This window comes from Myotis daubentonii, chromosome 2 (assembly GCF_963259705.1).
Source record: "Myotis daubentonii chromosome 2, mMyoDau2.1, whole genome shotgun sequence".
NCBI lineage: Eukaryota > Metazoa > Chordata > Mammalia > Chiroptera > Vespertilionidae > Myotis > Myotis daubentonii.
This window is the reverse complement of record NC_081841.1, coordinates 19,566,513-19,593,106: the sequence shown is the minus strand read 5'-3', so window position 1 is coordinate 19,593,106 and position 26,594 is coordinate 19,566,513. Positions and strand designations below refer to the sequence as shown.

Genomic DNA, 26,594 nt, shown 5'->3' with positions numbered 1-26,594 from the left:
AGAGCTCCAGTTGTGGGTGCCGTGGTGAAGGCTTTCTAGAAGGCATAAGAAGGCAACACATAAGCCTCGTCAAAGGCTTATAATGGCCAGGGCCCAGGGCTGAGCTTGTCCCATACACCAGCTCATTCCAGTTAACTTGCTTCTTCGAGGTACAGGGAAATAGGTGTGGGCTTCTGGGACAACCAATTATTTGTTTACCCTGTGGATTGATCCCCTCTTCATCTCCCAGCCCAGGAAGAACACACGTTGTACCAGGAATGCCAGGAAGCTTTGGGACGTTGTCGAATTAGGGATCAAAGAGGTACCCATCGGAGTGGGCCTAGGATGGGAAGAGGTGCTCTTGCACTCCCATGTGGGATCAGAGGGCTGGTCGGCAGTGGTGGGGTGGGGTGGGGTGGGGTGGGGTGGGAAGTGGCATGAATGTACAGATGTGGGAGGAAGTAGAATGGCTCAAACACACTTTCCCAGCCCAAGTTGATGTAGCCATCGCTTTACTTTTCCAAAGGAAATTCCCACAAAAAAAGTCACCTAGGAACCAACCGATTGACTTGTTTCTAACGTGCCCAGAGATAACACAGGGTTTCAGAAGGAAAGAGGGGTGGATCACAGGCACAGTAAACGACTATGTTGTTATGACAGTGGCATTCAGTGATTTCCCCTGAAAATGCTTTTTCTTTTCTCAGGTGGAAGAGTTATTTGAAAAACATTGCAAACTGTGAAGGGTCAATACTATAAGTAGGCTGCGCAGTGGGGCCTCCCCTCTCTTTTCCTGCGCGTTTTACTCTTTAGAAAACGGGCAATCTGTAGGGATTCACAGAACGAGTGAGAATACAGACACTTGTGAATAGATAAAAAGCTTTGAGGGGCAGGAACTTGACCTCACAGAGTAGCATTTTTTTTACATGCAGTTATTGACAATAATTAAAATATTTTTGAAAATACATTTCCATAATCTTAGTTCCACCTACAAAAATAAAGATTTCAAGTATGGGCTGCGTAGTTACCAGGTATTATTCTTATTAACGTAATTCCTTAAAATTAGTCTTTGCCGAGTTACCGCAGACCTCGGGTCATACATATTGTTGTTTCCCAATTCCTTCATTTTAAGAGCAGGGTTTGTTTTATATAAGGAAATGGTTTCTGCCCTTTCTCTTGGACACTGATAATGTAATGGTACAGAAACACTCAGTAGATGCTGCTCTAGACAGAGGACTTGGACAGGGGAGTTGAATTTAAGAGAATTTTTGCTATGAAGTGTTCAAATCCATCCTTATTTCTCTAATGTGCAAGTTTTAACAAGCAAAAAAGACTGTTACTTACTGAGCGCCTGCTTTAGTTACTGCTTACACAGTTCTCCTTTCCTTGGCCTCTCTCATTTCTGACTAATGTTGTTTAAGTCGGCTAATTTCTTTAGTTCCTACAATGCATAAGCCGTAGAAAATGAAAGATAGTAATTCTACTTCCTCAACTCCCACCTCAGTGTAACTTTAAAAATGAACTCAGGAGCACGCAAAGAGAAATGTTAGGTTGCCATCAATAGAAAGAAGAACAAATTAGTGGGTATTTGACTTCTAAGAATGGAAGCAAAAAAAACCTCATGCTTTGCATAAAGATTCCGGGCAGCCCCATCTCACATGAAGACGTCTGGCGCCACCTTGTGGCAGACCGAAAGAATGCCTGCTTCCAAGCCCAGGAAAGCAGCTTCTAGGAGGGAGAGCGGGAGGGAGGAGGCAGCCTGAGAAGGGGCTCCCACAGCCCACAGCGGCAGGTCCAGGTGTTGCGGGCTTGACGCTGAAAACAATTTGGGGGAACCCTCTTTGTGCAAAAAAAAAAAAAAAAAAAAAAAACCTCCTGAAGTTAGAAATGTAAAATCACTGGGGCTCTTAGACTTGTGCAAAGTGGTGGTCCCTGCATCAGCCTCAGGGTGCAGGTTCAGGTGACAGGGCGATGCTGGTGGTCCTGGGGTAGAGCTAACTCTCCCGCCGGCCCCTCGAGGGAGCACAGTCACCCTGAGACACTTCTGTTCTTCAGGCTCAAGGGGGAGGCTGTCGGTGTGTAAACTGCAGGCCCCACGCTGCTGCTGCTTCCTCGGCATTTGTCACTGCTGTTCCCACCCTGCCTTGTTATAACGTCTGCCTGGTTCCCTCCTTGATTAATGGGTAAAATTAAATCTTTAACCCGTCTTCCTTTTTGTGTCTGCCAGAGGGCCAGGATGTTACCCAGTGTGAAAATCATTATTTGTTTATTGACTTCAGAGAGAGGAAGGGAGAGGGGAGAAAGATAGAAGCATCAATGATGAGAGAGAGGCACTGACTGGCTGCCTCCTGCACGCCCCCTACTTGGGATCGAGCCCCAAACCTGGGCATGTGCCCCTGACTGGAAATGGAACCGCGACCTCCTGGTCGATGATCAACCACTGAGACACACTGGCCGGGCTGAACATTATTTTTTAGCAAAGGAATTTCTCAACTCTAGTTTCTCCAGGAGGCCTTCCAAGACGGCTCGCACATCCCAGGCCCCCAGCCCCCTCACCGGCTCTGGCTGCATTTTCCCATGAAGTCAGTATCAGGTTCTAAGGGGCTCCTTTTCCCATCAGAGCCGTGACACCTTAAAGTGGACTGATCTTCGTAGTGTATAAGTGCAGAGTTTGATTTTGCAATTGCAATACCCTGTAGAATTTCATGCATTCAAAATAACCTGCTGTGTTGTTAAGTAGTCACGTTTGCTATTGATGTATGGCCTGTCTTCTCCCCCTGAAGGCACGCTCCGTGAGGACAGTGATCTTCATCTCTTTTGTTCACTGATATGTCCCAAATACCCGGCGTCTGGACATAAAATGGACACTGAAAAGAAAGAAAAGAAAAGGAAGGAAGTGGGGAGAATTGAGTTTTGGAGAGCATAATAGTGTAAACACATTTTACTTCCAAGTACCTACATTGGCTCAGTTCTTGCCATAACCTTTGGGTGCGTGTTGGATGCGTTTCCACAAAACATCATCTATCCTATGTAAAATGAATTGTTAATCTGAGTGGAGGGGGGGATGTGTGTTATCTGTGCAATTCATTTTACCGTTCTATGAGAATTATAAACCTTGAGGAGCCTATATCAAAGGGAGAACATAATAACAATTTTAATGAAAATCATTTGTCAACATGGGGAAACCTGTTAATTTTTCCCCTGTGCCTTTAAAAGGAGATATGTGTGTTATTCAAATTGGACAGCCTGTTTTAGATGATCTAACTAGACCCACTGCGGCAAGATCTAAGGTATATATTACAAAGGGAGAGCAGTTGGGGCAAATAGGAGGTAGCCTTGTTCTCTGGAGAGGCCTGGAGGCGGGCCTGCCAGCTGCTGTGACTGTCCTGTTTGGTTAGCTCTGGGGTGTCAGAAATGGTGACCATTGATTGCAGGCTACGCCACCGACCGAGGTGAAGGTACTGTCAAGTGCTAAGGGGCCCCTCTTCCTGTCAGAGCGGTGACGCCTTAGAGTGGAGTGATCCTCTCAGATATCTAAGTGCAGAGGTCAGCTTTGAGTGGCATTATAATACCCGATAGAATCTCACACATTCAAAATAAGGTCTGGACAGAGGGGAGGGGAAGGAGAAACATTTTCTAATGAGCAGAAAATTGTTTTGGAGGAATGTTTTTAAAGCATTTATATAGCATTTCGTTCATGTGTTCGATGTATTTTCACTTATTTTTTTTTAAAGAAATTTTTTATTGGTTTTGAGAGAGAGAGGAAGGGAGAGGGAGAGTGAAACATCAATGACCCAGGCTGCCTCCTGCACACCCCCTACTGGGGATAGAGCCACAACCTGGGCATGTGCTCTGACTGGAAATTGAACCGGCAACTTTTTGGTATATGGAATGATGCCCAAACAACTGAGCCACACCGGCCAGGGCTCATGTGTTCTATGTATTTTCAGTGGAAAGTTTTCCAAATGAGCTCAATGAGGCTAGGCTGATGAAACATTTTAACTTAAAGCTGGCCTCTGTTTGCATAATAATGCACACAGCCTAAATCTCAAGTATGAACACTTTCTCCAACTTTTTATTTAATAGGAGCCAGAGTATACTGTCGGAGTTACTCATATTCCTCATAACACCTGCATGTTAAGACATGGGGCTTCATTGAGGAATTAATCTGGAAAAAAACAAAACAAAACCAAACACTTAGATTTTTTTTTCCTGGTGAGAGAGAGCTTCATTTGGATGAATTTGCTAATATGTTCTGTGCTGGCGGTTGTTGGAGAGCATGCTCCCCAGTCACGATGTTAGATTCTTCCTTTTGCAGTGTCCCAGAGGGAACAAAATTTGTAGCTGGCAGGGGCGTGATAGAGTGTGAAGCGTGATTGTATGCAAAAACAACTGTGCAAATGATGACACTTAATCACGATTAAAATGAGTTAAGGTTTGAATTAAAATCAAAGAAACACAGCGAGTACTCTTGCATGGAGAGCACAGCGGTGACGTCAGCTGGTGGCCCATGCCCTGCTGTCACCCCCCCTGCCCCGCCCCTGCTCCCCCCCCCCCCCGCCCCCATACACTCTCACATTTTAATCCCCCCTAGGGCTCTGGCCAGAGGGTGTGGGAGGCTCCACAGCTGTCTTTGGGGCCCACTCTATCGCAGGATTACTTCTGCCAAGTGTTGAAGGGAGTGACAGATGTTTCTAGATGTGATTATTAGCTCACTGGGAAATATTTCTGAGACTCATCTCTGAGTCATGTGTGACGGGGATTTTCAACAGTGAAGATTTGTGTGCTGTGCAGTCCTCGAAACTGGTGGACCAACCAGGGCAGAGGGGTGGCTGGAGAGAGCAGGGGAAGCGAGAATGAGCCTCCTTAGGCAGGAATGGCTTGATGCCTTAGTCACCTCCGGTGGAACCGTGTTACTCACATTTAACTCTTCTGAGGAAGCCTCCAGCCCTCAGTGGTGGCACAGCTGTGACACGTCGGCCTGGGAGAACTCAGGGGGAGGGAAGGTGTTCCACAGCCCGCCCAGCCACCAAACAAGCTCTCCTGGCCTGTGAGAGTTTGCGGGCAGCTCTGTGGTTCTTGGTTCACAGCTCCATGCCTCCCCTCGGCCCAGTTCCTGCATTCCAGAAATCTGGGGAGGGGGGGGCCCTGATCTGGAGGTCCCCATCTCCACCACTTGCTTGTCTTAGGCCATGGCCGTTGTGCACGTGGTCATACTGAGCCCAACAGAGCCCTTTGAGTAAAGACATGGTCAGCCAATCCCTCTGCATCTCGTGGAATACTTTTTGTAAAGCGCTGGTGATATTAAATGTAGGCACTATAGTGTAAAGACATTGCACCCCAGTTAAGAGAGAATTTTTAAAGCAAAGACATCGGGCATTGTAATAGTCAGCTTTTGCTGCAAAGGTGCCGTGTAACAAACTGCCCCTAGACTTGCTGGCTTACAACCGCATTTCTTTTTCTCTTGGGTTGGCTTCAGGGATGCCGCTTCAGACTGTGGGGCCTGAGGCTTGGCCCCAGGCTTGGGGTTGAGCTCAGGTCGGGCCCATGCGCCACGTTTTGGAGCAGCAGCTTCACAGCGATGATAGGAGCACAGGAGGAAAAACGTGTGAGGCCCCTGCACACTCGGCTCAGAATCATCACGTTGTAGCTTCTACCACCATTCCATCGGCCACATCAAAGCACTTGGCCAAGCCCAGATTTCAGTGGGATGGGGAAAAGTACCCCAGCCTGTGTAGGGCACTGTTGCACGACTATGTGAACAAGGAAAGGAGGGAAGGCATTTACTCAGCCTTCTCCATAGCTCCCGTGGCAATGCCATGAGAAGGGATTCCAGGAAGCTCAAGGAGCTCCGAGGAGGCCTGCGTGGGAGGAGCACCGAGTGTAAAATGCATAGAGGCGTTTCCATGGCCCTCCCGTCCCATCTGGAACACAGTGGTCCATGTTCACTGCAGGTGGGGAAGGGCAGGGGGCCGACCACTTTCCCCTGGTCCCCTGCACCCTCACCTCCTAACTTTCAAACCTCCTGGCAGCCCTCTGCCCTTTGGAGCAGGTTCCTCTGAACATCCCCTTCAAGTTTCAAAGATATTTTAAAAGGGACATTCTGAAGTACTTAGCTAAAAACACACCAAAGAATTTGAGCCGAACCGGTTTGGCTCAGTGGATAGAGCGTCGGCCTGCGGACTCAGGGGTCCCGGGTTCGATTCCGGTCAAGGGCATGTACCCTGGTTGCGGGCACATCCCCAGTGGGGGGCGTGCAGGAGGCAGCTGATCGATCTCTCTCATCGATGTTTCTAACTCTCTGTCCCTCTCCCTTCTTCTCTGTGGAAAATCAATAAAATATATTTAAAAAAAAAAAAAAAGAATTTGAGACAACTGCTAGCAATTCTTAGTGCCAATGATGAGAGGAATGCCTGTGGCTCATCTACATTATAAAAGGCCAGTGGCCGTAACGCTGTAATGACCAATCGACCGGTCACCAGGAGGTGCACTGATGGGTCTTGCGCGATTTCACGCGCTGGGCCTCTAGTCCTCTGATAACTGGAGGGTGGTTCTTGTCAGGAGCTGGAGCCCACGAGCTGCTGCGTATCACAGCAGCTGTGCTTACAAGACTTGTGAGAGGCAACGGGGGTTTTGATCCAACAAGACAATGATTCGCAGTCTCGCAGACGGAGTGGCCATTGTGCAGAGGGTTGATTTCCCCCTTTAAAGGGCCATACATAGAATGCCGTGTGGGTATTTGAGAACGCTCCTCATCTGCTTCCTTTAACTGAGAAACCCAGGTTGCTTAGAGAAACAATAAAATGTGTTCCTTCAGCTAAACATGTGAAAGGCACTGAGGAAATGACTACTTGTTGGATGGCTAGGTGTTTTCACATCCCTGGCCATGTGGAAAGGGAGAGAAACAAGTTGCAAGCCTGAAATCTGCCCCTTTAAGAGGGTTGCATGAGAGGAGTTGTGGAGATAGCCACAGTGTGAAGCAATGATTCTGGCTCCCAGACCTCCCAGGGCGGGAACCCTCACTGTTCCCGGGGTCCAGTCACACCTCCTAGGACGTCACTGTCCCCTCGTGGCTGTCTCGGTTCTTGCTGGCTTTGTCCCCAGCTCTCAGCTTGCCCATAACGCCTCTCTTCCTGCCCGAAGCTCATTTCCCACCCTCTGTTAGTTCCTGGCCTCCTCGGCCCAGCACCGACTGTCACCCCCTCCCGCCCACATGGGAACCCAGCGCACGTCCTGTGTCCAGTCACCGCAGCTCATCTGAGGTGAAGCGTTTGAGTGCAGCCCAACCACCTCTTCTTTCCTAGTTTGAGGAGTGTCGATAAGAGAAGTGGATTATTGTCATGGTTATTGCTGCTGTTATTGTCGGGTTTAGAATCAGTACCCGTTGCCACGAAAGTCCTCAAAGGCCTGAAGTTGGGGAAGCACCGAGGGAGTGAGGGGAACTGTCCTCGAGAAGGCCCTATTTGAACGGGGTCCCGGTGAGTGAGTAGGCGTTCACCAGCCTCCCAAGCCACGGAACAGCATTTTAGGCGGAAGGAACAGCACTTACGAAGTCCACACCCGAGTCGAAGGGAAAAGATAACATTTTCTAGGTTTTCCTCTCATGGTGGAGAAAAAAAAATGCTGTTCCCGCCGAAACCGGTTTGGCTCAGTGGATAGAGCGTCGGCCTGCGGACTGAAGGGTCCCAGGTTCGATTCCGGTCAAGGGTATGTACCTGGGTTGCGGGCACATCCTCAGTAGGAGATGTGCAGGAGGCGGCTGATCGATGTTTCTCTCTCATCGATGTTTCTAACTCTCTATCTCTCTCCCTTCCTCTCTGTAAAAAATCAATAAAATATATTTAAAAAAAAAATGCTGTTCCCGCCTCCGCACGAGTGATGGTGGGGTTTGACCTGCAGGCTGACGAATGCCTGGCAAAGTGTGGAAGCCTCTTCCAGTGGCAGACATCTGCCGGCTGGCGCAGGCTGCATCCGGACACTGTGCTGGGTTGTCAGAGTGCTGGGAGGACAGAGTGAGCCCACAAAGACCCTTCCTCGCGCAGCTCAGCCTATAGTCACCCGACTGATACCCCCAACCTCATGATCCCAGGCCCCCACGCAGATGCACGTATCTAGGGGTCCGGCATTCATAGCAATGAGCGGACTAGAGACCGACCAGCAAAGGAGTTGATAGGATGGGTGGACACGACACTAGTGTTAAGTGGAGAATCGTTTGAATGGGGTCTAATGCTGCAGGTGGGCAGTTCGTGCATCATTTTTTCACTTTATTTCCAACGCAATCCTGTCACCTGTGGGGATGTGTTGTGAATACGAGGACCACAGGGCTGCCCTGTATTTCTGAATCGTAGCTGTTTCCAAAATGCAGCCCGAGGCACCCGATTCAGAATGGCCTGGTGGGCTGGACATGGCGAGAGGGTATTGGGTTCCCGGGGAGGGGAGAGGGGACACTGAGGGTTCACTGGCACCCCTGCCCCCCAGACTTGCCGTGTACATGGCTCTGACCCACCCCTCCCTCCCTCCCCAGGTATGGAGAGTGCAATCACGCTGTGGCAGTTCCTGTTGCAGTTGCTGCTGGACCAGAAACATGAGCATCTGATCTGCTGGACCTCCAACGATGGTGAGTTCAAGCTCCTCAAAGCAGAAGAAGTGGCCAAGCTGTGGGGACTCCGCAAAAACAAGACGAACATGAACTACGACAAGCTGAGCAGAGCCCTGCGCTACTATTATGACAAGGTAGGCCCTGGCCGGACTGGAGGCTGTGGTGGGGAGCTGGAGCGGGGTGGGCGGTGGGGGGGACCTCCATAGTCCATGGTTGAAAGCACATAACCATGTACTGTGAAGCAAGTTAGAAAATCAAATAGAAGCGATGTATGCAGTTTTGGTTGTTTGTTTTTTTTTTTTTTGAGAAAAACGGCTATGGAGATTTTTTTTTTTTTACTGGAAGCCCTTTGGGTATGACTGCAGGTCCAATTCCATGCCTTCTGCATTTTCACCTGTCGTAGCTGCAGGCCTCTGTGAGCAACAGAAATTAGATGTGGGTAGGTTGTGGGGCTTCCCTCACGGCTGCTGGGGTGGCAGGATGAATGTTAAAATCTAGAAAGCCTGTTGATCTCATCTGGTTTGTAGTTCCTGCACCTGGGCCTTTCCTGAGGGATGGTAGCTTAGGTCTTTCCTGGAGGGATGGTAGCTTAGGTCTTTCCTGAGGGATGGTAGCTTAGGTCTTTCCTGAGGGATGGTAGCTTAGGTCTTTCCTGAGGGATGGTAGCTTAGGTCTTTCCTGAGGGATGGTAGCTTAGGTCTTTCCTGGGGGGATGGTAGCTTAGGTCTTTCCTGAGGGATGGTAGCTTAGGTCTTTCCTGAGGGATGGTAGCTTAGGTCTTTCCTGGGGGGATGGTAGCTTAGGTCTTTCCTGGGGGGATGGTAGCTTAGGTCTTTCCTGAGGGATGGTAGCTTAGGTCTTTCCTGAGGGATGGTAGCTTAGGTCTTTCCTGGGGGGATGGTAGCTTAGGTCTTTCCTGGGGGGATGGTAGCTTGGGTGTTTTGTTCGGTGCCTCTGGGTCCGTCATTGATAAACCAGGATCCTACCAGTCCTGGCTCAGGATCCCTGTGAAGACGCAGCAAGTGTCATGTGGTCAGTGTTACTTAAAACCAAGCATGTCAAACTCGCGGCCAGTGGGCCGCAAACCTCATTTATTTACAGGAGTCCTGAGGCCCACTGCCCGCGAGTTTGACATGCTTGCTTAAAACAGTGCTCGGTACATGGAGTTCGACACTTCCCTAATCCAAAGAAAAACCATGTTCCTTTTTAAGTCACAGCATCGTTGCCAGAGCCAGGACAGTTGTGCATTTTAATCATTTCTGGAAAAAGCAGTCAATGTGCCTACTAGGGCAAACAAACAACAACAACATTGCTCTTTAGGGGCAATCGCTTCCGGCCTGGAATTGTTGACCATTTCTGTGTGGCTCTGTTGTTGCTGACCATGTAGCCTCATCGACAGAAAGACTTGGTCTTAAGGCGGGTGAGCTTCTGTTCTGGTTTTACTGCTCATATCGAAAGGTGAATTAAAAAGTGACTTAAGTATTAGTTCTCGATCTATATTTAACGATTCCTCCTGCCAGCCTCTTTGGAATTCAGGACAGAAGGATTACACGTTTCAGGAAGTGGAGGCATCGTTAATGATAAAGGTTCCTTCATGCAATCATAATGGCACATGATTATGGCATTGAAATGTTCGAGGTGCTTTCCTTTAGTGTGGCAGCTAATTAGTCCCGGCTCAGTGCAGGGTCCTACTAAGATGTGAAAGCACGTCTTGCAGATGGCGCTCACTGCCTGCAAGCCTGGCAGACGGTCTATTGTTTGGCATTTTACCCAGGTCCTAAGTTGCACGATGGGAATTGGGACCCTCTGAAGGAAAACAGTCGTCTCGCCGGCTGGCCGGGTGCCCGAAAGCCTGAGGCTTTAAAAAGAAATCATTGTTTTAAGATAAGGTGTCAAAGGAAAGGAGTCCTGCCTCCGCGTCTGGTCCTCCGTTTCACCTCTGGACGCTGGGGCTAAGGACCCCGGGTCGTCAGCAGGAAGGGAGACCGTGGGCTGGAAATGACACGAAGAGACGGGCAAAGCTATTGCTGCAGAGACCACACCTGGTCCCCCCTGAGCAGATGTTTTTAATCTCTAAGGAAACCACAGTCACCGGCACTGGGTGAGGGCAGCCTACCCTAAAACTACAACACCTCCAAGACAGCCCCTCTGGCATCGTCTCCTTTCTCGGGCGAGGATGCGGGGCTTTGGTGAGAAACCTGCCCACGGTCCGGTCCTGCAGCCAGGAAGCCAGGAGCCGGGGAGCCGGGATGCCCACGTTCCAGGCCAAAGGCCCAAGCCCCGCCTTCTGGGCCTCTCCTTCTTTTTGCCTCTGAATCACCTGAGTTCCAGGTGCCCATCAGGCAGCGCAGAGTGTGTTGCAACCTTAGACGCTCTTTGTTGATTATCAAGCACTTCCGCACTGAAAAATCCATTGCGCACGGGGAGTCAGGCTGCACCCAGGCTGGGGATCGCAGTGGCCAGGGAGGCCTGCTCCCTGAAATTGCCCCTTTCCTGTCCTGCTGGGGCTGAGCTGGAGGTCTGGCCTCGTGACCTCTGAGCAGCAGCTGGTGCTGACAGTGAGCGCAGGGGCAGCCCTCGTCCTGTGTGTCGCAGGCTTGGCCCTGGAGAAGGTGCCCTGCATCCAGCCATGGACCTGCGTGCATGTGTGCGGGTACACAGTACAAAAATGTGTCTACACATATGTACACACGGCTGTTTTCATCTTCCTCCTGAAATGTTCTCAAGTGGTGAATAAGAGTGATGGTTAGACTCCTGATGTAGTTTAATGTGAGACGAAGGGGGGGTGGGGAGGAGGATGAAGAAGGAGAGAGGACAAGCTGAGTGGGGGAGGAGGAGAGAAGAGGAGGAGGGAAAGGAGGAGGAGGAGAAGAAATGGCAAAAGAAGGTTACAAAAAGTACCCTGCATTTTACGTTTTAGGTGAATACCTTTCAGTTTTGCCAAAGTTACTCTGTGTGTAAATGGGACCATATGAAATTGCCAACATCTGGCCATTTTTGACCCACAAAAATGGCGATCTTAAATGATCCAGGCTCTTCCCTAAGAGATGGGCTTGAGGAGGGTCTTTGTGAATGTGAGGGCCCTGGCCACCTGGTGTGCCCCACTCTGCACCACACATGTGTTTCAGTTTCCCAACACTCTGGCATGACCTTGTTTGCCATTTAATGTCCTCCTCCCCCTCCCCCACTTCCCCTTCCCCCTCCTCCTCCCTCTCCAATTCCTTTGCCCTCCTCCCTCCTCCCCCTCCCGCTCCCCTGACACTTATTCCAAACCTGCTCTGCACTGGTTGTAAATTAGGTAACTTCCTACCTTGACGGCTGTGTTCTTCCTTCCTGTTTTTTTTTCCTGTCATTTGCGAGCCACCGTCTCTTCACTCTTGGCTGAAATTGCACATCCCTGGGTTTGTCCTAATAGGGAAGTTTCCCTGCCACAGTAGATGAGCATGAGCGTGCCATTATTTTTATATGGTATACGTTGTATTTTTAGCTCATTCCGGAATACTAGAGATGGGTAGAGAAAAGGAGTGGAAAATACGGGCAGGACTTGGCTGCAGGCATCGGAGGAGGGTAACGGACGGGCTGATAGCGTCAGGCTGGGCTGAGGCACTTGAATCATCGTCCTCCCAAAACCGCCCCACCCTCCTCCAGCAAGGCTGTGACAGCATGAACTCTGGGCTGGCGTGTCCGGGTTTGAGTCCAGCTCTGACTCGGTGCTTCGCCTCATCTCGCTGGGTCTCGGCGTCCTTTTTGGTGAAATGGGTGTAATAGAGTCTGCACTGTGGGCCTGTGCTGGGGATTAGCCGAGTTCACACATTAGCTGAGAGCAGTGCCCCAGACACATCAGGTGCCACAAAGATGAACCAGAGTAATGACAGATGCTCTGTTCCTTATCGCTCATCGGAAAAGCTCAGGCAGGTGCAAGGGAGGAAATGGGGACCTTTGTCCTGCCTTCCGGCACGGGCCACACAGAGAGGACAGCTCGCGTCCCTGTGAGCCATCAGGAGCGCTGGGTTGTGCTTGTTAATGACTGAAGAGGGATGGCCACAGGTTCTTTACCCAATAGCCTATTTTTTTAAAAAAAAATATATATTTTTTTTTATTGATTTTTAGAGAGCAAGGAAGGGAGAGAGAGGGAGAAACATCAATGAGAGAGGAACATCATTGATCGGCTGCTCCTGCAGGTCCCCCACTGGGGATCGAGCCCTCAACCCAGGCATGTGCCCTGACCTGGAATTGAACTGGCGACCTCTTGGTTCCTGGGTCGATGCTTACCTGTTGAGTCACACTGGCCAGGCCTGGTGGCCTATTTTTGTCTATGTTGGCTGTTCTGAAAATTCATCTATGAAGATGTTTTCCTATTTAAGTGACTCTTCCCCGCCCCTCTGAACCAAAGCGCACATTGTTCTGCACACCCCAGTTGGAGCGAGTCTCCATCTCTTCTGAGTGGCCGGCATGGTCCAGGCTGGAGTCCCGCAGTCCCCAGGTCTCTGAGCCGAAGTTCACCCATCGGAAAGCGGGCATCGTAACAGCACCTTCCCTCGTCGGTTTGTGTAGGAGTAAATGTGACAAGAGGCGCTCAGCACTGCCAGGCACTTGGTGGCACACAATAAATGCTCCTCATTTCTGCTATCCGTGCTTATTAACGTGCTCCTCATTTCTGCTATCCGTGCTTATTAACGTGCTGCATGGCCTTCACATGGCTGTGTATATAGCTGGCTCCCTCCAAAGCTGTCCTCACGTGGTCTCCTGGCTCACCCACTTTTGCGGCTCTGGGACCCTGTGCAGGCTCTCGCATGCATTAGTTGCTCAGTTCATGTTAAATGAATGAGCCAGCGGACCACATAATGCAGTGGACACTACCCAAACACAAATCACTCAGATAAATGTTGACGTTAAGTAAGTGTTACAGTTAAACACGCGCATTGTACAGTATTAATTTCCGAGGGCTGCTGTAACAAGTGACCACAAAGTGTGTGGCTTGCAGCAACAGGTATTTCTTGTCTCAGACCTGGAGGCCAGAAGCCTGAAATCCAGTCTCGGCAGGGCCATGCTCTGAGACTCTGGGTAGAACCCCTCCTTGCCTCTCCCTGGCTCCTGGTGGTCTAGCTTGGCCAGTAGCGGCATCGCTCTAGTCTCCGCCTCTGTCCTCACATGGCATTCTTCCTGTGTGTCTCTCTCTTCAAATTTCCCTCCTATAAGGACACCAGGTCTGTTGGACTAGGGCAGTGATGGCGAACCTGTGACACGCATGTCAGAGGTGACACGCAAACTCATTTTTTTGGTTGATTTTTCTTTGTTAAATGGCATTTAAGTATATAAAATAAATATCAAAAATATAAATCTATTTTACTATGGTTGCAAATATCAAAACTTCTATATATGACACGGCACCAGAGTTAAGTTAGGGTTTTTCAAAATGCTGACACGCCGAGCTCAAAAGGTTCGCCATCACTGGACTAGGGCCTATCTTCATGACCTCATCTTAAATTGGTTGCATCAGCAAAGACCCTCCTTCCAAAAAAAGTCACAGTCACAGGTATGGGAGTTAGGACTTCCCCATTTCTTTTTGGGGGGGACATCCTTCTACCCATAACACATATCTCTAGTTCACATACTGCCAGGTTTTCATTTAGCTTTTCAGGACTGCACAGGGAGAGAGAGCCTTGGAGATGATGGCTTGGTCCAGCAAATCCTTGGGGAAAACTTCTCCCCATGACAGAGGCAGCAGCTAGATTCAGCAGCAGGGACGGAACTAGATTCTGTGACAGGCACGTCCCAGTGTGCCCACCATGTGCCAGGCACCGTGCTGTCCCCAGGGAGGAAACAGGTGAAGACACCGAGACCTGCCTGGGAGGGATTCAGACTCTCTGGGATCTCAGCGGTAAAGGACTTAGATGGGAAGCAGAGCTGGGCCTGGTGGCTGCAGCCCCCGGTTAGCCATGGCGGAGACCTGGCGCTGGCCTCTGAGGTTCCCCACCCAGCCTGTGTGTCTGTGGCTTGCTCATTTCCCGGGCACAGGAAAGGCTGGAGGGCCTGGGGTTTGCAGCTGAGCATTGCCAAGGACTGCTTCCCCCACTTCGTTTTTGAAGAGGCTGCTGGGCAAACCCAAATAAATTGCAGCAAAGGAGTGCTTCCCAGCCCTGGATGCCCCTTGCTTTATGCCCGGGCGTGGACTGAAGGCCCCTGTTTAGCTTGGAAGCATTCAGGTTAATGGGAGGACGCCTGTGTCTGAGTCCACGAGGGGCAGACACCCGAGCTGGTAGAGACCCAACGGGACATGTAGTTTGTGCCTGAGCATTCCCGTTCCTCCTTCCCAGGCAGCCGTCTCAGCCTCGCGCCTTCGGAGGTGGGTTTGTTCGTTGTGGTTCTGACCGGTTGAATTTGGGGGTAGGGGTTATTTTTTTCCTGAAGTTTAAACTGACTCTTCCAGAAGGTACATCTATAACCCGATATTGATCTCTTTCAGAGGGTTTATTTATGAACATGTTAACAGCCCTTTTCGCTCCTTAACCACATCGGATGGACTGGGTGTTGCAGTCTCTCATCCCGGGGGTGCTCAGGTGGAGAAGAGAGGGGTCGGTGCCCACAGCACACCTGGAACTGACCCCGTTGGCTGCCCACACGCCTCGCGGCCCAGGTCAGAGGGGCGCGAGGAACTGCTGGGTATTGGCTTCCAGATGAGCTCTGAGTGGTTTTAGTTACACACCCATCTCCAGCTGGCGTGGCCCCTTTCCTTCACCTCTGCCTTCTCCTCCATTGTTCAGCCATTCCTTCTAAAACATACCCACTCCCCTTGAGCGGCTCAGCTCCTGGTCGGGAGGCAGACATGCCAACCAACCATAATAGAGCGCGAGGTAGCAGACGCTAGCTGGGTCGTGATTCCAGCATCTTCCAGGAGAGACGGGGAGGCGGCGAGAAGGCCACCGGGAGCTCAGGAACCAGATCTGGAGGAATGAGGGTGACTGTACCAGGCTGACAAAAGCTGGGAAAGGACCTACCAGGCCAGGGAACAGCATGTGCTAAGGCAGGCAGGTGTGTGACTTTTCAGCCACGGAGGATTTATTTAGGGAACGAGGGAGAGAGGGGTGTGGAAGAGTGGGTGGGAAATGGAGCATGAGGTGCCTCATGCCAAAGAGTTGGAACTTTATGGCGAGGGCAACGGAGAGCTAATGAAGGGCTATAAGCAAGGGAATGCCATGACCAGATCTGCATTTTAGAAACAAAAATCTTTGCCTCCTCTTACTCTTCCCGGCATCGATCGTGTCCCTGATCTTTCTGGCCAGTTCCCACAAATGGATCTCTGTCTGCTGGCTGAGTTGGCGCCACCCAGTATCAGGGCCTGCAAGCCCCTCTCTAGCACTGCCTGGGGGCGGGGGGGGGGGTGGGCGGCAGAGAAGGAAAACGGGGGAGTCTGCCTGCCTCTTGCATATGCCCAGCTACTGTCTTGTGCTCATAGAAGCTGAAGCCAGGACTCTCGGGTTGCTGCAGAAGGAGACCTGGAAGCTTACACCATCCTTCATCCTTTTTCGGTCCAACGTCCAACAGAGCTTTTGTCCTTGTTGGCAGCGAACACTCATCCCAGCGGGAGGCGGCAAGTGTTGCCAGCTCCCCTCCCCTCCCATCGGGAGATCGAAACGTTGATATGATGAGAAATCCTCCCGTCTCCACAGCAACACCCCCGCTCCTTCTCACACTGTACCGAACAGCCTTGGTTTTAATTGGAAGGGGTTTAGGGGGAGAGCCATCAAGACAGAGCCACTGGCAGCAGATTCCTGGAAGTGGAACGCATCCCCTTCTTAGCCGAATTGGATAATTCATTTAAAATGGGGCGTGCAGTCGCGACAGGAGGATGTTCGCATGACTATCACATACCCGATAGCGACCGCCCGTGCCAGGAAGCCGGACCCGGGCAGAATTTTTTAATTCCCCAAAATAAATTTTGCAAAGACAGAATGATGTATTGGCTGCCAGAGTGGAGAAAGAACCCAAATCCGGCAAGCGTTTGTATCCTGGAGCCTTCTAGAACACCTGTGTTGTTTGCCAAGGAGACCCATCTCTTTTGGACTCCATTCAGGATGCTTGTGTGTGCCCAGCCCTGGGTGTACATGTGGGGGGCCCTGCTGTGCTTTGCTGGGTGTCTTCTCCCCCCTGCCCCCCCCCGTGTCCTGTCAGCAGCTCAGATGGTCTGAAGCACAACAGATGGCAACTGGGCTCCAGGGCCTCTCTGCAAGCCTTTGGCCCTGGGAGCCGCCTGGAGACCTGCCGGGGAGCTGGCGGCCGCGTGGAGGTCCGGTCTCATCACGTGGCCTGGGGGAGAGCAGCAGGCCCAAGGGGGCGGGGCTGCCGGGGGCACGGCACGTTGGCGGAGGATGCTGCCTGCCTTGCACAGGCTTCCAAGCCAGCCTCCCTGTGGCACCCAGTGTTCCCCCCAAATAGGCAGTTGCTAAGAAACACCCCGAGTCTTGGGAGTACCTTCCACACGGTTGGTAAGGCTGCCGTGCTCAGCGCTCAGATGCCAGCGCTCGGGCAGCCTGGCCAACTCCAGTGACGTCAGGCTGCAGCCCAAGCCCACACCGGCGTGCTGGCACGAGCGTTCCTGCTTCTTTCTGGGCTTCTTGCTGCAGGACATTTAGTGGTTGTGTCAGCACACTGATAACACTAACCTTCACATCCTACCACCCACCACCCACCGTCTGCCCACTGGCCCAGCTGCTCCTCCCCGCCGCCTGCCTGGGCTCCAGACACAGTTATCTCAGTTCCTGCCCCAGGTCTGTGACGTAAGGAGGGGAGCTCACAGGCCTGTCATCATGGTTGGTCATGGGCCCATTTTAGAGGTGGGAATACTGAGTCTCAGAGAAGTTAAGTAACCGATCCAAGACGAAGTAGCTGGTAAGCAGCAGAGCTTTCCACCTAGGAGTCTTGACCCCCGAGTCCACGCTCAGGATTATGAAGCTGGAGGATCACATAGGTAGAGAGCCATGGGCCCAAACCTGAACCCCATATTCCCAATAGTGCTGATTATCACCCCAGGGCAGGCAGAGAGAGGAGGACAGCCCCCCAGTGTATGTTGTTCGAAGTGACAGGAGAACACCTCCTGGCAGCACTCTCAGAGCCAGCTGAAAACAGGAGGCGATGGTTCTGGGGGCCTCCGAACACCCCAGACTTCCATGTGTCCAGATGACGTTTCCTAAAGAAAACCAGACCAGAGCGTAGCTCCCGGTGGCCTCTGGGAAAGACTCCAAACTCCCTGCACCATCTGGGTGCCACCTGCCCTGCAACCCTCACTCGCATCTACTGGAACCTCATCCTTGCCTGACCGGTCCCTCTGCCTCTCCTGCCCGGCCACCCAGCTCATCCTCACACTCCTCTCTGCTCCACTCCTCCCGCTGGTGCCTGCACTCCCTGACCGGCGCCCTTCTTTCTTATCATGCCCAGCATCTCTGCAGCCTGGGGCCTGGGGTGCCCAGTGAAGGTGGAGGAGGCAGGTGAGTGAGCCTGGGGATGAGCAGACAGGCTGCTCCGTGGCACAGAAGGAAGTCCGTCGTCTTAGAATGTCATGGCTGGCAGCACCTAACCAACCATCCTGCCCGCCTGCCCCTCTTTGAGTGAGTGAGGACCCAGGTGGAAGGTGATTTTCAAGAAAATCGGTGGCAAAGCCGCGGGGATGAGAACACACTCCCCGACCACCTGTGGCTCTGACTCCCCCAGCCATCTGCCAGGTGGCAGGTGGCCACTCCAAACTGGAAGCTGGCTGCTGGCAGCTCCCTGCCTGGCAGGGAAAGCAGAGGAGGACATACTGGGGGAGCAGTTTTCGGTTTTATTTATTAACACTCCAGAGGCCTTTAATAAAAATACCCTTGGATGTTGAAAGAGAGTCGGGAGCGTTCAGTGAGGGTAAAAAAATGCTGCTAACGTTCATCCCGAGCCCCCCTGGGCCGCGAGTCCCGCCAGGCGCCTGTCATCATCGGCGATTTCACGCCAGGGGGTGTGGAGGCGGGCTCCCGCTGCAGCCTGCGGTGCCAGGGGAGACAGACTTCCCAACTCAAACCACAAGGAAACCTCCCCCGGGAGCTGGCCAGTTCCGAGCCAGAGCTGGAGCCCTTTATTGCAGCTCGCTATTCTTAGAAGTTGGAAGTGGGGTGAGTGGGTGTATGTGCGTGTGCGAGTGTGCACGCTCCAGAATGAAACCTGAAGCCCAGGCTTTGCCTGACCCAGGGCCTCTGGCAACGTGACAGCAGGCTGAGCCCTCAGGACACTGTGCCTCCCGCCCCAGTCGACGGAGACTTTAACAAGTAGGTTTGAGGGTGTAGGTTTTCTGGGGCTGCTATAACAAAGCCCCACCTACACGGTGTCTCAAAACAGCAGACGTTAGCCCTGGCCAGCTTGGCTGAGTGGATAGAGTGTCAGTTTGTGGACTGAAGGGTCCAAGTTCGATTCCAGTCAAGGGCACATGCCGGATTTGTGGGCTCGGTCCCCAGTAGGGGGCCTGCAGGAGGCAGCCAATCAATGATTCTCTCATCATTGATCTTTCTATCTCTCCCTCTGCCTTCCTCTCTGAAATCAATAAAAATGTATTAAAAAACAAAACAACACACATTTATTCTCTCAGTCCTGAAGATCAGAAGTCTGAAGTCAAAGTGTGGGCAGGGCCGTGTACCCTCTGAAGGCTCTGGGGGCGGGTCCTTCCTGGCCTCTCTGGCTTCTGGTGGGTCCTGCCTCTGTCTCCACGAGGCCTCCTCACTGAGTCTGTGTCCTTTCCTCTTCGAAAGATGCCAATCATGGAATTCAGTGCCACTCTCACTGCAGTCAGATCCATCCCAACATCCTTAACTGATCACATGTGCAAAGACCCTATTCCAAATGAGGTCACGTTCTGAGGATGTGGTGGGTGGGGGTTTTGGGAGGGCACCCACATTCATTTCACTGCCCGGGAAGAGGCAGCCCCAGGGAGAGGCCACTCCAGTAATGGGCCCCGGAGCCCTTTCAGAGCTGCTCTGTCGGGCGGCAGGTGTGGGGTGAGCCTTGCCCACAGCCAATTCCTAGCAGAGCCCAATGCTGCCAGCCAGCCGCTCCGTGCCCCCTGAGGCCCAGGAGGCTGGGGATGACAGGAGGCAGGGGCTGCCACTGCCCGGGCCAGCACCCGCCGGACGTTCTGGGGACAGAGGCCGGATTCACTTCCTCTCCTGTTCCTCTGAGCCTCGCAAGGAGAGCATCTTCCGTGTTTGTTGAGAGAATGTTGGCCTGTTAGAGAGGAGGGACGCTGAGCATGACTCCTACAGTGAGTACTTGTTCTGACTTTGGAGAGAGGACAGTCGGGGTTTGTGTCGGGAAAGGGTGAGTCAGACCGTGGTCTGGGAGGGAAACCAGAGGAGGCGCTGAAGACAGGGTGTTGGCTGGGCAGCTGGCAGCCTGAGCTCACTTACTTGTTTGTGAACGCAGCTTGGAGCCCAGGATCCCTCCTCTGGAAAGTGGGCATCGGAGTGGTGAGGGCTTACGGGAGATAGTGCATAACCTTCGGTAAATGGCAAAGCCAGGTCCCATGGAGGGAACTGAGATGACTTGAAGGCCAAATGAAATGGACAGACAGTGTGACATAGTGAGGGTGCTCTGCAATGACATCATCGCTTGCTAAGGGAAGTTCCACTGGGTCACGTTTTGAGGACCTACACGAATTGGGCACTGACATACGTTGTCCTTTTAGAAAAAACTACCCAGTGAGGCATCTTTATGTCCCTTTTAGAAGTGAGCAAACTGAGGCCTGCGGAAGTTCAATACCCCTTCCCAAGGTCATAGGAAGTCGAGAAGCTGGGATTTGAACCCAGGTCAGTCCACATCACCACTGGGCCTGTGCCCTTTGCGAGCAGCTCTCAGGCCCGTGGATGCTCAGAGGAGCCGGTCAGCGCTTCCCCGAGCTCCTGCGAGCACCTCTGCTGCTCCTGGGGGCCATCACCAGGCTGTGTGTGTATGGACATTAGCTTCCGGTCGTCCCCTGCCTCCTGTCATCCCCAGCCTCCTGGGCCTGAGGGAGCACGGAGCGGCTGGCTGGCAGCATTGGGCTCTGCTAGGAATTGGCTGTGGCAAGGCTCACCCCACACCTGCCGCCCGACAGAGCAGCTCTGAAAGGGCTCCGGGGCCCATTACTGGAGCGGCCTCTCCCTGGGGCTGCCTCTTCCCGGGCAGTGAAGTGAATGTGGGTGCCCTCCCAAAATCCCCACCCACCACATCCTCAGAATGTCATCCTTGCCTCTTGGATGTCACCCACTTAGAGGTGGGCTTTCGATGTTCAGTCTGCTGGCGTGGGACCACCAGGTTCCTGGTACCTCGTGCAAGGTACCCCATCAAAGCAGGCACCTCCTTTACCTGAGGGTGGGCAGAGGCAGTTCTATTCCTGGTGAAAGAACAGGCCTCAGGGAGGGCCGGCCTTACTTCCCAGGAGCTAGAAATACCCGAATGACAAGGACCATGCTTCCTACACCCAACGCTGGTTTCCCAGCACCCTGGGCTCCCCCACGAGTGCTCTGGCATGCAGCGCCCACGGTTCTGACGGGTTGAGTTAGCAGCAGCCTCTGAGCCAGCAGCAGCTGCTTTCTGGGAGAGGGTGTGATGGCGGAACAGGAGGGCTCCGTTTTGGCTCTGGATAGGATTGGGTTCAGACTTCAGCTCCACCAGTGACTGATTCTTTTTCTTTAAAAAAATAAAAGTCATGCTCAGCTGGTGTGGCCCAGCCATTGAGCGTTGACCCAGGCACCAAGAGGTCGCTGGTTTGATATCCGGTCAGGGCATATACCCGGGTTGCAGGCTCGATCCCCAGTAGGGGGTGTGCAGGAGGCAGCCGGTGGATGAAGTTCCTTTCTCGATGTTTCCATCTCTCCCTCTCCTTTCCTCTCTCTCTAAAAATCAATTTAAAAAATATTTAAAAATAAAGCTGACATTGCCAAGAAATGAAAATATATAGTCTGAATTCGGTAAGTAATACATGTATTACACATATATTTAAAAATGTGAAAATGCAGATAAGCAAAAAAAGAAATTATAAGTCAATGGTAAACCTACCACCATTAAATTTTATTATACATCTTTTGAGATTAATTTTTCTTTCTCCTTTTATTTAATATACACGGTAGGGCAAAAGTAGGTTTACAGTTGTTCATATGGAAAATACAATAATTAAACAATAATACAAGAATAAACTCTGTGGACGAGGCCATGCATATATGGAGGGGAAAGGGGATATATGTCATACTTTCAACAATAAAGAATTATTTTTTAAAAATTACAAAAAGCCCTAACCGGTTTGGCTCAGTGGATAGAGCGTCGGCCTGCGGACTGAAGGGTCCCAGGTTCGATTCCGGTCAAGGGCATGTACCTGGGTTGCGGGCACATCCCCAGTAGGGAGATGTGCAGGAGGCAGCTGATCGATGTTTCCCTCTCATCGATGTTTCTAACTCTCTTTCCCTCTCCCTCTCCCTTCCTCTCTGTAAAAAATCAATAAAATATATTTAAAAAAATAAAAAAATACAAAAAAGAATAAACTCTGTGTTTTGTGTACTCACAATGGTAAACCTACCTTTGCCCCACCCTGTATATTTATTTCGTTAAAATAATAGAAGATCCCATGCATGTTTTTTTTAACCTAATGTATATTTAAAGACATGGGCACATGTTAACAATGCATTAGCCTCTAACATAGCTGCAAGGTATTCCATTGGAGGGCCCTCCCAGTAGTTAACCTAGCTCTATGGGGTGGAGAATTGGGCATAGCCTCACTTCCAACCAAGAACCTCAACTTCTTCATCTTTAAAATGGGATCATAGTGCCCATGCTGCAATGTGTGTGTACAGTACATCCAGGCCCCTGTAAATGCTTCTTTCCTTTGCCCTTTCTGGCCGCTGGTTCCTTTCATGTGGGAAAATGAATGTCCCCAAAATAACTCCATCCCACTTCCCCACCCCCGGATCTCGGTGGCAGGCATTCAGGGCAGCAGCCTGCATGGCACTCCCCCGAGGCTGAGCCCGACTGGGCCACTGCCGACACCGCAGAGCTGGGGTGCTCCTCCCGTCTGGGCAGGCGTGTCCTGCTCTGAGAGCACCGGGAATGTGGAGATCAGCCGGTGTCTGGTGAGTGTCTGCACCACTTGTCGGGCTGGACGTGGGCACACATGGAACCCGCGATTGTTCACATCTGCGGCCCCCACCCCTGAATGAATTGGAATGTGTGAGGTTTTCTTCACAGTGGATGTCAAGCGCTGGCCACGCCAGGCATGTCATACTGTAAGCCTTGCGTCTATTTCTTGTCTGAACCCAACTAAATAAAACATCATGTTTCCCCTGCTTGGTCGAGGCCTGTAAACCAGATGTAATTGTGCCTGCCATGGGCCCATCTCATCACCCAGAACTGGATAAAGCGGGAGGGGGCTGCACAGCCTTCTGGGAGGTTTGATTTTGAGCAGTCAGTTGTCATTGGAGCTGATAGAGGGTGGTTTGGTTTTGCTTTTGTTTACAGGGGAGAATAGAAATAATTATACTACTACTAAGAGCAAATAAATATTGTGGGCTTATCATGCGTGGCTGTCTTAGGCCTTCTGCTGTAAGCGTCCTATGAATTATCTCCCATGAGGCAGGTGGTAGGTCAGTACCCATTTTGTAGATGAGGAAACTGAGGCACTTGGCTGCTAAGAGACAGGGGTGGCATTTGCACCCAGGCAGTGACTCAGGCCGTGGCCGCTCTTGTGACAGGGTCCAGCGGGTATTTATGGAAAGGTCCACCCCCCAGCCCCCTGTATTGAGCCCTGCAGTGGGTGCTGGGTTAGGAAAGGGCTGGGCTGTTTGCTTGGAATCATCTGCATGTCCTTTCCTGCCTGCCTAGTGAGCTGCTGACATTTCTCAGCTTGGAGAACGAGATAGGAAAGATGCAAAATCAGAGAAAAGGAGTCCTTCAGCTCCTGGGAGCCCCCAAAGGTGGAAAATTCAGGGGGGCTGTAGCGGTACTGGTAGGGGCCCATGACTGGTCCGGCTCCTCCTGGGGCAGGTGCAGCCTGGGGGCATGGAGCACTGGTGGAAATGAGAGCTGGGATAAGAAGTCTGAGCACAGGAAAGGCCCACTCGTGACCTTAGATCAGTGGTTCTCAACCTTCCTAATGCCCGACCCTTTAACACAGTTCCTCATGTTGTGGTGACCCCCAATTTCATTGTTACAAATTGAACATAATTAAAGCATAGTGATTAATCACAAAAACAATATGTAATTATATATGTGTTTCCCGATGGTCTTAGGCGACCCCTGTGAGAGGGTCATTCGACCCTCAAAGGGGTCGTGACCCACATGTTGAGAACCGCTGCCTTAGATCAAAACCAGTGCCAGGCCAGAGCTGATGTGGAATTACAGTTTGTTAAGCTCTTGTAGCAGGTGTGAGGTGATAGGGGTTTGCATATGGCCCCGCTGTCTGAATGGGGGTTTTCATTTTTTAAAGGCCAGCAGGTGTACGAACAGGACGCAGTCACATGGGGTTGTGACCAGCCTGGGGATTAGCCACAGAAAATCGGGGCCCTTGTGAGGTGAAGCCACTGGCTTCCTGCCCAGGTCAGTTCTCTCCCCGGGGGGAGTCACTCACCCAACAAACATGCAGCTAACATGATCCTTAATGACGTCAAAATTAAGAGGTAAATTCAGTTCCATAAGCATCTCTCATTACTTAGCACTGTGTACAATTTTTTTTTCTAAAATCACAATAGTTAGCAGACATTTCTGATGTATCCACTGTATGGGATTGCTGAACAGGAGAAGGCAGTGGGAGGAGGCAGTCAGTGTGTGTACACGTATTGGAGCACACCCCAGGACGCATCGGTTTTTATCCCTAGGTCTGTGACTGGCATGGGGGGGGGGGGATGGAAAGGGGACCTGTGCTCCCAGTGTCCTCCATTCCATTCGGGCGAAGTAACACAGGGAGACCCTCCCACTGCCACAGGTAGCTGGTGAGTCGGGCAGGATTCCTTTGCCTAAGTCCGCCCACCGTCCTGCTCACATGGACTGCTTCCCCTTTAAGCTCCTGCATCCTCAGAGCACCCACTGGGACATGGGGATGGCGGGAGGAGCAGTTCCGGACCTGAGCTTCCACTGACGCCTGGGCCTGCACAGTAGCTGTTACTGTCGCCCCTACTGATGGCGGCCCGTCCTCGCCGCCTGTAACCTCAACACGAGTGCGGGTCAGCAGTCCACACTGGTTGTGAATACGCACTTCCTGGGAAATGATGGCCGAAGAGGCTGGTCCTGTGTGTGTGAAGGGAAGCAGATGTGCAGCTGTCCCCCTGAAACCACGCTGGAGAGAGCCGCTCAGCTCGTCAGACAGACAGCGTTGTATCAGGTTCCCAGGCAACTGTCGGCAACAAATACTTGTGAGTCTGGGAGGAAGGGGTGAGCAAATCAGACTTTTCCTAAACATCCTCATCACTTTCCATCATAAGAGCCCATCCCCATGTGCTCTCGTATCCTGAGCTATCTCACTTGGCCTGAGTCTTGTATCGCTTTCCATTGTGGCCAAGTGCTCCGGGGCCAGGCTGCCCAAGTGCTAGCTAGTGTGTGACCATCGGTAATTTATACCCCCCCGAGCCTCAATTTGCTCTTCTCTAAAGTGGGGACAAAAGCCTGGCCAGCATGGCTCAGTGGTTGAGTGTTGACCTATGAACCAGGAGGTCACGGTTCAATTCCCAGTCACAAGAATAAACTCTGTCTTTTGCGGACTCACAATGGTAACCCTACTAGGCACCCGCCCCCCTTTCTTCCTCCTCTGGGTCAGCTCTGTAAGTTGTCCCCATCTTGTCACTGTAACCGTTCCCTAAAAAGCTCTCTTGGCGGAGGCCCCGGCTACTGACGGGCCCTTCTTGCTGTGGCCGAGTTCAGTGCCCTTTGGGGCATCTCCTTGTTTTGCACGCAAAGGAGGTTTGGCTTGTTAAGGCAGTCACCACCCAGCCATGGAAGGTTCTCACGTCTTCCATGTAAACCTGTAACGTCCTTACAATTTCTCATGTTCTGGAGGGACGCACATGGATCGGTGAGGGAGGAGGGGGACACCCGCCTAGCCAGCCAGATCAGCCGAATCAACCCTGGCGATCAATGGGGTGACAGATGTCGCAGCCAGATCGCCCTCACATTCAATTTCTGATGTTCTGGATGGACCCTGAGGGCATTATGCTAAGTGAACTGAGTCAGTCAGAGAAGGACAGATACTGTATAATGTTACGCATACTGAATGTGGAATCTAAAAAACCAAAACTCATAGAAACAGGGAATAGATTGATAGTTTCCAGGGCCTGGGGGGCTGGGGGAGTGGTTGGTCAAAGGGTCCAGACTTCCAGCGATCCAATGAGTAAGTTCCGGGCATCTAATGTGCAGCATGGTGACCAGTTAACAATATACCGTAATATGCTTGAAAGTTGCTTAGACAGTAAGTGCATCTTAAATGTTCTCCCCACAAAAAGGAAGTGGTGATTATGTGAGGTGATGGAGGTGTTAACTAACCCAGCTGTGGGAGTCATTTTGCAATATATAAGTGCATCAGATGATCACACTGTACAGCTTAAGTGCACACAATGTTATATGTCAATTTATATCTTAATAAAGCTGTGTGTGGGGGGTGCAGATTCCTCATGTCCTGTTTTCAGAACAGCTTCATTGGAGTATGATTCAGATATCTCCCCATTCACCCATTCAAGGTACACGATGCAGGGGCTTTGGGTATATCCACAGAGTTATGCGCCCGTCAGCACAATATTACAACTTTTCCACTAATCCCTCAGTGCCCCCATCACACCCCCAAAACCCAGGAGAGGACTAACCTACTTTCTGCCTATAGATCCGTCTGTTCTGGATATTTTATTTAATTTTATTTTTTAATCCTCACCCGAGGATATTTTTCCATTGATTTTTAGAGAGAGTGGAAGAGAGAGGGAAAGACAGAGAGAAATCGATGCAGGCTTCTCCCCTGACCAGGGCCCTTGACCGGAATCGAAGCCGGGACACTTCG

General features: G+C 51.5%; 1 protein-coding gene across 3 annotated transcripts in view; it reads left to right on the top strand.

The window, feature by feature from the left end:
* The window catches only part of ELK3 (ETS transcription factor ELK3), a 65,001-nt gene that overhangs the window by 17,254 nt on the left and 21,153 nt on the right, over positions 1–26,594 (top strand). For all 3 annotated transcript variants that reach the window (XM_059681929.1, XM_059681928.1, XM_059681927.1), the window contains exon 2: positions 8,501–8,709. In XM_059681929.1, the coding sequence (XP_059537912.1) occupies positions 8,503–8,709 (207 nt within the window). In that variant the 5' untranslated portion in view covers positions 8,501–8,502. The remainder of the gene's footprint in view (positions 1–8,500; positions 8,710–26,594) is intronic.